This window comes from Heptranchias perlo, chromosome 11 (assembly GCF_035084215.1).
Source record: "Heptranchias perlo isolate sHepPer1 chromosome 11, sHepPer1.hap1, whole genome shotgun sequence".
Taxonomy (NCBI): domain Eukaryota; kingdom Metazoa; phylum Chordata; class Chondrichthyes; order Hexanchiformes; family Hexanchidae; genus Heptranchias; species Heptranchias perlo.
In genome coordinates, this window is record NC_090335.1 from 29,598,671 (window position 1) to 29,611,686 (window position 13,016).

Sequence of the window (13,016 nt, forward strand, 5' to 3'; positions counted from 1 at the left end):
GTTTCAAGATTCAAATGTTTCAGGCTTCAAGGAGATCTTGAAACATTTGCCTGAGGAAGGAGAAAATCTCCGAAAGCTTGTGAATTTAAAATAAAATTGCTGGACTATAACTTGGTGTTGTAAAATTGTTTACATCTGTGATCTGTGAGATCATAACATTTAGCAGAAACCTTAGCTTTATACTACGCAATGTCAAGGGCCCTTTGCCTTTCTAGCCTCTTATTCTCACCTTCACATCTGTTACTTCACCCTTCAGCATAAACTCAAAACAGAGCTTGTAAATTCTACATCAGTGGGCCCAAAGCAACAAATCACAGTTAATGCTGATATTCGCATGGACAAAGCAGACAAAATTGCTCGGACATAGAAATCTTAAGTATCTCACTTCAGTTTTGAGAACACTGTCTTTTCTTTTTATTGATGTCAAATTTCCAGTAATGCTAATTACCTTTTTTAGTTGTTTGTGGTTCTTGGCGTTAGTGCTTAATACCATGCTATTTTTCCTTGACTTGTGAAAGCATTATACTGAGGGACACTGGATTTAAATTTAGGGTTTCAAGGTTAGTACACATTAAATCACTTAAGCAGCTTTTGCAATGCCTTTTTATTTCTGTTTTTTTAAAATATATTTTTCATTATTGTTGATGTATGAAGGAATTATCTGCTTTTCATGGATACTTGAAATATATATCCTCTTTATTGCAGATACTTGTGAAAGCGGAGATTCCAAAGTAGAAATGAAGAATACAGAGGATGATGCTGATGTTACAGACAGAAAGAACAATTTCGGAGGACTGTTGTTTTCTGCCGAGGATATTGACGAAGATGTTTTCTGTCAAAAGGTTCTAACAGCTGTACAGACCTGGTTCAGCCTCTTTGGTTGGTCTAATGGAATGCATCCGATTTCTATCCCAGAGTCACTAAGAAGGTAAATACAGCAAATGATAAAATCAAATGGTTACAAAGAATTATGATTGCCATCATTTTTCAACAGCTTGATCAATATTTGGATATTTTTGTTGAAACTTTGAGTAAGAAGAAAGAAAGAATGAACTTGTATTTATAAAGTACCTTTAACAATCTCAGGATGTCCCAAAGCGTTTCATAGCCAATGAAAAATTTGAGTTGCAGTCACTGTTGCACCGTAAGGAAATGAGGCAGCCAATTTGCCCAAAGCAAGGTTCCACAATCAGCAATTAAATAAATGACCAAATAACCTGTCTTTGGTGGTGTTGATTAAGGGATAAATGTTGGTCAGGACAACTGCCTGCTCTTCCTCGAATAGTGCCATGGGATCTTTGACATCCACGTGAGAGGGCAGACTATGAACAGGACCATCATTTAATATCTTATGTACTATAAATAGGACCTCTATTTAACATCTCATCCAAAAGACAACATATCAGATGGTGCCTCAGCACTGCACTGAGCTGTCAGCCTAGATTATGAGTTTGAACCAACAATCTTTTGACTCAGAGGTGAGAGCGCTACCACTCAGCCAAAGCTGACACTTAATGACAATAGTTGGAGTATTAACTTGAAAAGATCACAAGAGCTGACAGTGTGAAGAAATTTTATTAACATCAGTGTAGATAGCCATTTAACCTGAGGGTATTTGAGTATCAACTATCTATATTAATTTAGCTCACTCACTCTGTTACAGGGGCAAGCACACCTAAAGAATCATAGAATCATACAGCATAGAAAGCTCCTGTGCTGGCTCTTTGAAAGAGTCCTACTCCTCTGCTTTTTCCCCATAGCCCTGCAATTTATTCCCCTTCAAGTATTTCTCCAATTCCCTTTTGAAAGTTACTATTGAATCTGCTTCCACCACCCTTTCAGGTAGTGCATTCCAGATCATAACAACTTGCTGCGTTAAAAAAAAATTTCCTCATCTCCCCTCTGGTTCTTTTGCCAACTGCCTTAAATTTGTGTCCTGTGGCTACCGACCCTCCTGCCAGTAGGAACAGTTTATCTCTATTTACTCCATCAAAACCCCTCATAATTTTGAACACTTCAATTAAATCTCCCCTTAACCTTCTCTGCTCTAAGGAGAACAATCCCAGGTTCTCTAGTCTTTCCACGTAACTGAAATCCCTCATCCCTGGTACAATTCTAGTAAATCTACTCTGCACCCTCTCCAAGGCCTTGATATCCTTCCTAAAGTGTGGTGCCCAGAATTGGCCACAACAATAATTATAATAATAATAACAACAACAACTACTACTACTTGCATTTATATAGTGCCTTTAACATAGTAAAACATCGCAAGGCGTTTCACAAGTGCGTTATCAAACAAAATTTGACACCAAGCCACATAAGGAGATATTAGGACAGGAGACCTAAAGCTTGATCAAAGAGGTAGGTTTTAAGGAGCATTTTAAAGGAGGAGAGGTAGAGAGGTGGAGAGGTTTAGGGAGGGAATTCCAGAGCTTAGGGTCTAGGCAGCTGAAGGCAAGGCCGCCAATGGTGGGGTGATTAAAATTGATCATGCGCAAGAGGCCAGAATTGGGGGAGCTTCGAGATCTTGGAGGGTTGTAGGGCTGGAGGATTTCATAGAGATAGGGAGTGGCTAGGCCATGGAGGGATTTGAAAACAGGGATGAGAATTTTAAATCGAGGTATTGTCAGACCGGGAGCCAGTGTAATTCAGCGAGTACAGGGGTTGATGGGTGAATGGACCTTGGTGCAAGTTAGGATACAGGCATCAGAATTTTGGATGAGCTTAAGTTTATGGAGGGTGGAAGATGGGAGGCCGACTAGGAGAGCATTGGAATAGTCAAGTCTAGAGGTAACAAAGGCATGGATGAGGGTTTCAGCAGCAGTTGAGCTGAGGGACGGGTGGAGACGGGTGATGTTAAGGAGGTGGAAGTAGGCGCTCTTGGTGATGGAGCGGATATGTGGTCGGAAGCTCATCTCATGATAAAATAGGGCACTAAGGTTGCAAAAGATCTGGTTGAGCCTCAGACAGTGGCCAGGGAGAGGGAAGGAGTCGGTGGCTGGGGAATGGAGTTTATAGCGGGTACCGAAGACAAAGGCTTTGGTCTTCCCAATATTTAGTTGGAGGAAATTTCTGCTGTCAGACAAGCAGCATGTCAAGTCAGAGACAGTGGAGGGGTTGAGAGAGATGGTGATAGTGAAGTAGAGCTGGGTATCGTCAGCATACATGTGGAACCTGACGTGTTTTCGGATGATGCCGCTGAGGGGCAGCATGTAGATGAGAAATAGGAGGCGCCAAGGGGGACTCGAGGTAACCGTGTGGGAGCAGCAAGTGAAGCCATTGCAGATGTTTCTCTAGCTATGACTGGATAGATAGGAATGGAACCAGGCAAGGGCAGTCCCACCCAGCTGGATGATGAAGGAAAGGCATTAAAGGAGGATGATGTAGTTGTCCGTGTCAAAGGCTGCCGACGGGTCGAGAAAGATGAGGAGGGATAGTTTACCACACAATCATAAGACCACCTACTTCCACTTCTGTAACATCACCTGTCTCCGCCCCTGACTCAGATCATCTGCAGCTGAAACCCTCACCCATGCCTTAGTTACCTTTAGACTTGACTATTCAAATGCTCTCCTGATTAGCCTCCCATCTTCCATCCTCCATAAATTTGAGCTCATCCAAAACTCTGCTGCCCGTATCCTAACTAGCACCAAGTCCCGTACTCCCATCACCCCGGTCCGGGAATGCCTTGATTTAAAAATTCTTATCCTTGTTTTCAAATCCCTCCATGGCCTTGCCCCTCCCTATCTCTGTAACCTCCTCCAGCCCTACAACCCTCCTAGATCTCTGCATTCCTTCAATTCTTGCCTCTCGCGCATCGCCGATTTTAATCGCTCCACCATTGGTGGCTGTGCCTTCAGTTGCCTAGGTCTTAAACTCTGGAATTCCCTCCCTAAACCTCTCTGCCTCTCTACTTCTCTCTCCTCCTTAAAACCTACCTCTTTGACCAAGCTTTTGGTCACCTGTCCTAACATCTCCTTATGTGGCTCGGTGTCAAAGTATGTTTGATAACGCTTTGGGACGTTTTACTACATTAAAGGCACTATATAAATGCAAGTTCTTGTTGTTGGCATGGGTGGAAACCTGATTGGAGGGATTCAAACATGGAGTTGTAGGAATGATGAGTATGGATTTGGGAGGTGACAACATGTTTAAGGTCTTTGGAGAGGAAAGGGAGGTAGGAGATGGGGCGGTAGTTTTCAAGGACATGGGGGTCAAGGGTGGGTTTTTGAGGAGGGGGCTTGTGAAGGCAGATTTGAAGGGGAGGGGACAGTACCTGAGGAGAGGGAACAGTTAGCAATATCAGCTAATATGGGGGCCAGGATGGGAAATTGGGTGGTCAGCAGTTTGGTGGGAATAGGGTCGAGGGAGCAGGAGATGGGTCTCATGGTCAAGTTGAGCTCAGAGAGGGCATGAAGGGAGATAGGAGAGAACCTAGAGAAAGATCGAGTTCAGGGCTAGGGCAGGGTGGAACCTTAGGGGATGTTAGGCTTGGTGGGCTAGGGGAAGGGAGTGAAGCGGCAGAGGCAGCTGAATGGATGGTCTCAATCTTAGTGACAAAGAAGTCCATGAGCTTCTTGCACTTGTTATTGGAGGTAAGGGTGGAGGAGACAGGGAAAAGGGGTTTAAGAAGACGGTTTGTAGTGGAGAACATAAGAACATAAGAAGTTGGAGCAGGAGTAGGCCATACCTCCCCTTGAGCCTGTTCTACCATTCAATAAGATCAACTCCACTTTCCCGCCCTATCCTCAAATCCCTTGATTCCCTTAGTGTCCAAATATCCATCGATCTCAGTTTTGAATATACTCTATGACTGAGCACCCACAGCCCTCTGGGGTAGAGAATTCCAAAGATTCACAACCTCCGAGTGAAGAAATTTTTCCTCATCTCGTCCTAAATGGCCGACCCCTTATCTTGAGACAATGACCCCTAGTTCTGGACTCTCAGCATCCACCCTGTCAAGCCCACTAAGAATTTTACACATTTCAATGAGAGCACCTCTCATTCTTCTAAACTCCAGAGATATAGGCCCATTCTACTCAATCTCTCCTCACAGGACAACCCTCTCATCTCAGGAATCAATCTAATGAACCTTTGTTTGACCCCTTCTAAGCAAGTGTATCCTTCCTTCAGTAAGGAGACCAAAACTGCAGCTGAAGGTGTGGTCTAACCAGAGCCCCATTATATTGCAGCAAGACCTCCTTACTCTCATACTCCAACCCCCTTGCAATAAAAGCTAAAATACCATTTGCCTTCCTAATTGCTTGCTGTACCTGCATGTTAACTTTCTGACTACCAACATTTCTTAGTCTCTTACCTTTTAAGAAATATTCTGCTTTTCTATTCCTACGAAAGTGGATAATTTCACTTTTCCCCACATTACACTCCATCTCCCACCTTCTTGCCCTCTCACTTAACTTGTCTATACCCTTTGCAGTCTCTTGCATCCTCCTGACAGCTTACTTTCCCACCTAGCTTTGTATCGTCAGCAAACTTGGATGCATTACACTCGGTCCCCTTATCTAAGTCATTGATATATATTGTAAACAACTGAGGCCTAAGCACTGATCCTTGTGCCACCCCACTAGTTACAACCTGCCAACCTGAAAATGACTCTGTGTTTTCTGTCTGTTCACCAATCCTCAATCCGTGCTAATAAATTACCCCCACTCCCATGAGCCCTAATCTTGTGTAACAACCTCTTGTGTGGCACCTTGTTGAATGCCTTTTGAAAATCCAAATATACTATCCACTGGTTTCCCTTTATCTACCCTGCTAGTTACAGCCTCAAAAAACTCCCAATAGATTTGTCAAACACAATTTCCCTTTCATAAAACTGAGAAGGGAAGTTGGTGGTTATTTTTGTGTTTCAGTATGATCCTGGAATCGTGAGAATTTTTGGCAGAGGAGATGTGATCCAGCCAGATTTGACAATGAATGGCTAAACCAGTTGTCCACCATAAACATTAAGTCTGCATCCCTTGGACCTAAGCAAGCTGAGATGAGGATTGTACTGAGGGGAATGACCAGGATGAGAGCGTGTAATGGTTTTAATGGGGACAAGGGCATCACAGGTGGTGGTGAGGATATGATTGAGCAGATCAGTGGCTGCAGAAATGTTGTGAATGGAGGGCCAAAGGCTAGACAATTGGCAATTTGAAAGTGCTGTTCTAAGTGTCTTGGGGTAGGACTTCTTTTCCAGAGGCAGACACAGAAGGAAGAGGGGGTGGGGGCTGTTGGTGGAGAGTGATACAAGGAAGTGATCAAAGATGGCCTTATCCGTGATTGACATGATGGGAGTAGAGAGACTACGTGAGAAGGCAAGGTCGAGAGGGTGGTTGTGAATATGGATAGGGCAGTTTATATATAGGGAGAGATTAAGGGAGGATAGGAGGGCAGTGAATTCAGAGGAGAGAGGGCATGATGAGTTGAGATGGAGGTTGAAATCACCAAGGATGAGAAGCCGCTTGGTGCAGAGGCTGAGGGAGGAAAGCAGTGATGACATCTCAGTGAGAAACTTGGCATGGTACTTGGGTGGGCGGTAGAGAACAAGAATTTTAAAGGAGGGGTGCGAGGGGTGGAACAAGGTGAGATGCTCAAAGGAGGAGAAGGTGCCAGTGGAGTAAGGGGACAGACCAAGGTGTAATTTGGTGAGAATGGCCACACCGCCATCATGGCGATCTGAGCAGGGCAGGTGGTGGAAGATATAGCCAGGCGGGGAGGCTTCATTAAGGAGGAAGGTGTCATCACCCCCATCAGCCAGGTTTCAGTCACAGCCATGATGTCAATGCAATTATCCAGAATAAGCTCATGGATGGCAAGGGCCTTCTTCACAAGTGAACGGACATTCTGGAGGGAGATGCAAAGCGTGGCGGTGATAGCTGACCCGCTGGCAGAGTCCACAGGGCTATCGCTGGGAGGAGTGAGTGGCAAGGGAAGGAGATTGGCAAGATTAGCCCACAGTGGGTGTGCTGGGCTGGTAGGTCGGTGAGACAGTAGAATGGGGCAGTTGGGGTTGCTGCTCGTAAGGAAGCAGCGATGAATGCCTTGATGGGCCTTTTGAAGGATGTCAAGAGAGGCACAGGGGGAAGCTGTAGGCTTACCTAAGAGGGAGTCAAGCCTGGGACGATGACAGGAGAGTAGGAAAGTCGAGGAGTGGTGAAGGGTTGGGTAGGGATTTGGAGGGGCAGAGTACTCGAGAGGGGAGAAATGAAAGGAGGCATGACGACAGGGGAGAGGGGCCTAGGAGGGCAAAAGAGAAAAGAAGAAAAAAGGGGAAATAGAAGTGATGGGCTCGGGTCCGAAGTGGCAGCCAAAATGCGCACGCGAATGAACACAGGGAAACTCAAGTTACATAGGCGTGATTACATAGCAAGATTATGTCCTGGTAATGAAAGGGGAATAGAGAGGAAACAATAGGAGAGAGTCCAAAGCTAAAGTCAGAGGTCCCATGGTGGGATAAAATTGACGTAGATAGGGTGGAGTCAGCTTGGAGCATCGATGACCTGATGTCCAGGTTAAGAGACAGGTGTGGAGGGCAAGTGAGTTCAGAAACTATTTGAAGGGTAGAGTATCTGAGGACGCACTGCTGGAGGTATATCCATGGGAATGAAGAGTCAGAAGGTAAGCAGAATCAATCGCGGAGCAGAAAAACGGTGGCAAAGTTGGAGGTCACTATTAGATCCAGAAGCGGCGAAGAAATGGACTGCGGCCCAGGATAGTGAATTTCTGGCCAGGAACCACACTGTAGCAAAATAAAGCTGAAAAACCAGTAGGACCAGTAGGATAGTCATAAGCTCAGCAAGTAACAGCAGAGGTGGGGGAATGGACTGTAGGCTAGACAAAGTTATCTTAAAACTTAAGCAACTGAATAGCAGATCAAAGTCATAGCAGCTGAGTCTTACAGCGTAGTCCAATGGAGTAGTGTAGTCATGAAGTCCAGGAATTTGGAAGCCAAATTTGAGCAATAATCCAATGCTCACTGATGAAAACAAACAGCAGGCATGGTTGGAGGATGGGCAATGGGCCCAGGTAACTGTAAACTTGCAACTTTATCTTGTAGTTAGGGCTAAAATGCACCCACTATTAGAGGCTGGGAAACTTAAATAGTGGAAGAGAGGAGATTGGGGGAGAAAAGGCAAAGGCAAAGGATGACAACGAATGGGCAAGGATAGAGTTGCACTGCAAAGGAGCTCCCTCGGGAGCTGGGATCACCTTAACAATACTCCAGCTGGGACCTAACCAGTGTTTTATAAAGGTTTAGCATAACTTCCTTGCTTTTGTATTCTATGCATCAGTTTATAAAGCCAAGGATCCTGTATGCTTTTTTAACAGCATACAGCTTGGCAGCCTTGTCCTGCCCTTCAAAGATTAATGTACGTAAACCTGCAGGTCTCTCTGTTCCTGCACCCCTTTAAAATTGTATCATTTAGTTTATAATGCCTCTCCTCATTCTTCCTACCAAAATGCATCACACTTCTCTGCATTAAATTTCAACTGCCATGTGTCTGCCATTTCACCAGTCTGTCTATGTTCTCCTGAAGTCTGCTACTATCCTCCTCACTAGTTACTACATTTCTGAGTTTCATATCAACTGCAAACTTTGAAATTATGCCCTGTATACCCAAGTCCAGGTCATTCATATGTATCAAAAAGAGCAGTAGTCCAATACCGACCACTGTATTCTTCCCTCCAGTCTGAAAAACAACTGTTCACCACTACTCTCTGCTTTCTGTCCCTTCGCCAATTTTGCATCCACACTGTCACTGCCCCTTTAACCTCATAGGCTTATTAGCAAAATTGAAGTCTATTGCATGGTACTTTATCAAATGCCTTTTTTAAGTCCAAATATACATCATCAACCGCACTACCCTCATCAACCCTCTCTCTTACTTCATCAAAGAACTCAATCAAGTTTGTCAGGCACAATTTATCTTTAACAAATCCATGCTGGCTGTCATTTATTAACCCATGTTTTTCCAAATGAAAATTAATTTTGTCCCAGATTATTGATTCTAAAAGTTTCCATACCACCAACTGCTTCAGTACTGCTCTGAAGTGTCAGTCTAGATTAAGTCCCTGGAGTGGGACATGAACCCACAGCCCCCTGGCTCAGAGGTGAGAGTGCTACCATTGAGCTGTGGCTGACTCCTGATTTGAAGCAGAAGAGACATTCTGTGGATGGCTGTTAGCAGAACAGGGCTATCCTCTGCAACCATGGCTGCTGATCCCACTGAAAAGCCCTTAACAGCAGAGGAGCATCTCTGTCTGGACGCCTCAGCATCTGTTTGTTGATCCTTGGCTGCTGCCTTTACCTTCAAGAAAAGTGTGCCATGCAACTAAGAGATATGCAGAGAGAAATTTTGTCAGAGGCATACAGAATAGAGGGAATAGAGACTTATACAAAGGGGGAGAAAGTGAAAAGGAGTTGGAGACAAACCCAGAGATAAAGATGAAAACAAAAGTGTATGAGAGGCACTGAGAGAAAGAAACAGAAAGGCAAAAAGAATGGAAGACAAAGGCAGAGAAAAGGAGACCAAAAATTAGATAGCTATAGGAAGAGAGACCTTTTTTTCTAATCTTTATATGTATAATAATATTATTTTATGGTTCATTTTATGGCATAACCCTCTGATTGTTATAAAAACAGCATATCCTCTGATTTAGGAAAAACAACGTCACTGGAGATAAAGGCTTGTAAGTTTAGAACCAGAGATTAAAATAGGAAACTTCTAGTAACAGTTGAGTAAGTAAACTCCCGAGAGACTATGCATCTAAAAGTAAAATTTCTTCCAAATGCAGCACAAAGCAGGTTGGTAAAGACACAAAGACAATTTATGATATGCTGAACCATCTGAGTGGCCAGCTGTTGCCAGGGATTACTGCAAAGCAGTCATTGCCCAGTGACCCTGTGGAACGTATATTACAGTTGCACTGGCAACATTCAACACTTCTCACCTTCCTAAAGTAAGTGAATATATTTTCATTTTAATATTTAGTTGCTTTACTAATTGAAGGCATTATATTTTGGGGTTTTAGATATTTTTTGGCTGCTGTGTTACGTGAATCTCCCTTAAGCATACTATGGCCGGGAATTTCCTCGAAATTGCTCCTGCTCCGCCGCCATAACTTTGATGGAAGCATGGCGAAAACCTTGGAAAGGAGGAAATTCCTAGTCTAGTTGTCCCCTATGAATAATAGTGCTTAATATCTAGGTAACCAGCTAGATTTAGGGGTAGAACAGAGAACCTTGTCGCTATATTCTAGCTTGCCGGTACCATATATCGCCAAGCAATCTCCTTAACTTCAGTAGATGAAAGAATAAATGTTCCAATAGACCGTGTTAAGCTATAAACTACAGGACAGGTTTATTAAATAGGTAAAAGAACAGAATTCAGTACAAACAGTACATTTACAGTAATTACAAATTTTACTATTCTTCTCATAATGTTAAAAACACGAAAGACATTTCTGCTGTGCTAACCTTCAACATAAAACAACCTTTGAATCAAATTGCCTACATTACAATTGCTCGCATGGAGTCTCTGATTAGCATCATACGTTTAAGGACCTTGGACTGACAGTTAACTGAGGTGCAGACTGCCAAATATAAACCTACAAAGGGTAGCTGCTGGCTACAGGGCTGTCCATCAAATGGACTACAAAGAATCATAGCTCAGCCTCTCTCACAAGCTTGACTCAAGCCTCCAACTCAAATAGCACTGTTAATCAAACTTATTACTTCAAAAACATCTACAGGGTATGAAATACAAAGGATGCTTGCTGGTTAGGGAAATATATAGGACCTTTTGAAGCTCAAGAGCTGTGATTGCAGGAAATTAACAAATATGGAGGCAGCTATCTAGGATGCTGCTGGGACAGATCAGTGCTAAGGGACCTTATTATAATTTTGGGTCTGCTGTAGATACCTTCTTGGGTTCAGTGGAGTCAGTCACACCCATAAATTGTCTGAGCATCATTTTTATGGGAGTTGACTGACACTGCCTGGGGGTGTAGCAATAATTTTACTTCACTTAAACAAGAGAGGGTCAATTTTAACTCGGCCCACCAATTGTAGGGAATTGTAGGAATCAAATCTTCACATTACCACTTTTTGGATCAGCTTGATTCTACTTTAAAAGCTATTTTTAAAAAAATGATCTGCACAATTTTTCATGAAGGGCACAATTTCTCCTTTTAGAAACATAAGGTAACGTACTAAATAAGCAAAGGAGTTTGAAAACAATACCCAAGTTCCAACTATAACTCCCCCTTGCTCGACGAGAACAGGGCATCCTGGGGGGTTAAAATATCGGCAGACTACTTACCTTCCTGCTTCCACTCCCTGCTATTTTAGCTCTTGGGTTTTGAAAGGCTGGTGAGGCCTTCACCAGCGACAAACGAGGGCCTCATGAGTATTTAAAAGTCAGGGTCTGATGTCATCATTTGGGCCCTGATGCTATTTTAACCATGGGTCATGCACAGTGACGACTAGGATTGGGTTTCTTCCTCGACTTGGATCCAGGGTCAGAAGAGGCAAAGGTAAGTTTAAAAAAAAATAATTTTTTGAAGGTTTCCTTCTGGGCCAGGAGGAGCAGGAGTGCTCCTCCAGTCCCCACAAAGACTCCTTGGGCTTCCCCTCCCCTTCACGTGACCATGATTGCCTCGGACCCACTATCACTCACCTTATGCTGGAACCGTTTCCTTGGGTCTCTGAAAATAGCCTGCTGTCAGCAATTTCCCACTTCCACCCACTGGCCATTTCGTCATTCACACTGGGTTTAAGCGGGAGTCCAAGTTGAAAATTAAAATGAGGATCGAGAGTTAAAATGGCCTGAGGAAGCTTGTTGCTTGCCTTGCACCGCTCTCTTGCTCCGAGTTAAAATCAGGGCTCTAGCGTCTAAGTAGTTTCATTATCAATATGGAAAAATGGTTGGTGACCTACAACTGAGGATCATAAATAGTTACTTGTAGCTAATACAGTGGTATTGGTATGCCAAAGAGCATTAGGCAAATTAGGCAACAGCTTGATTAATATTCAATAAGGTTTTTTTTGAGTGAAACTGGGTTGCAACTTCACAACTCATTTCACATAGTTCCCTTACACTCAGCTGAGAAAGAAAACTTTATTTCTTATCTCTGCATGGATGAATAAATAGATAGATTAAAACTAAAATGAAACTTGATAAAATGAGGATGAACAATACTAAAGAAAATGAGGAATGTAGAAATCATAGTTGGCTGCTCAGATAGGAGATTAGAAGTGCTAAAAGGAAATAGGAAAATGATCTAGCAAAGGCTTTTATATAAGCATGTAAAATGTAAAAGAATAGTTAAAGAAAGGGTAGGACTGCTCAAGGATGAAGGTATGGCAGCAAGATTAAATAAATAATTTGCATCAGTTTTTGCACCAGGGAGAGAACTGAAAATGTTGGTGTACTAGAGGAGGATGTGAAATCTAGTTAGAGATAACTGTAGAATAGGAATTGGTTCTGAAAAAATGAGCAGAACTCAAGGTGGAAAGTCACTGGGCCTTGATGGCCCAGCCTAGGCTGTTGAAGGAAGTCAAAGAGGAGGTAACAGAGCTCCTGACCACAAATTTTCAATCCACTTTAGACATGCAAATTAAGCTATGCACTGGAGGGAAGACAATGTCAGTTCTAAGGGAATAACCCAATTAGTTGTGGACAAACCAATAAGCTCTGATTTTAACTCTCAGCCGGGAGTCGTGCAAGTGGGGGCAGAAGTGGACAGCAAATTGTCCGGGCCTCTGCGGCATGAGACCAGGAGATTTTAACTCCTGAGTCTTATTTGCATAGGCCCCGTCAGTATTATGCCCAAACACGGCAGGAACTGGTAGCTGGCCTGCAGGTTGGAGCAGGATTTAGGGCAGCTGGAGGCCACCACTGGGGACCTGTGGGAACAATCCCTGGAACTCAGGTAAGTGGTTGGAGGGCCTTGTGGCTGGGGGATGGGGAGGGAAGCCCGGGGCAGAGGAAGCCCAAGGTTTCCTTATG

The 13,016-nt window shown here is 43.6% G+C and overlaps 1 protein-coding gene across 1 annotated transcript in view; it reads left to right on the forward strand.

Annotated features, from left to right (window-relative positions):
- Positions 1-13,016, forward strand: part of LOC137327209 (cilia- and flagella-associated protein 47-like) — a 602,936-nt gene that overhangs the window by 217,966 nt on the left and 371,954 nt on the right. The window contains exons 30-31 of the mRNA XM_067992778.1: positions 706-928; positions 9,802-9,966. Of these exons, the coding sequence (XP_067848879.1) occupies positions 706-928; positions 9,802-9,966 (388 nt within the window). The remainder of the gene's footprint in view (positions 1-705; positions 929-9,801; positions 9,967-13,016) is intronic.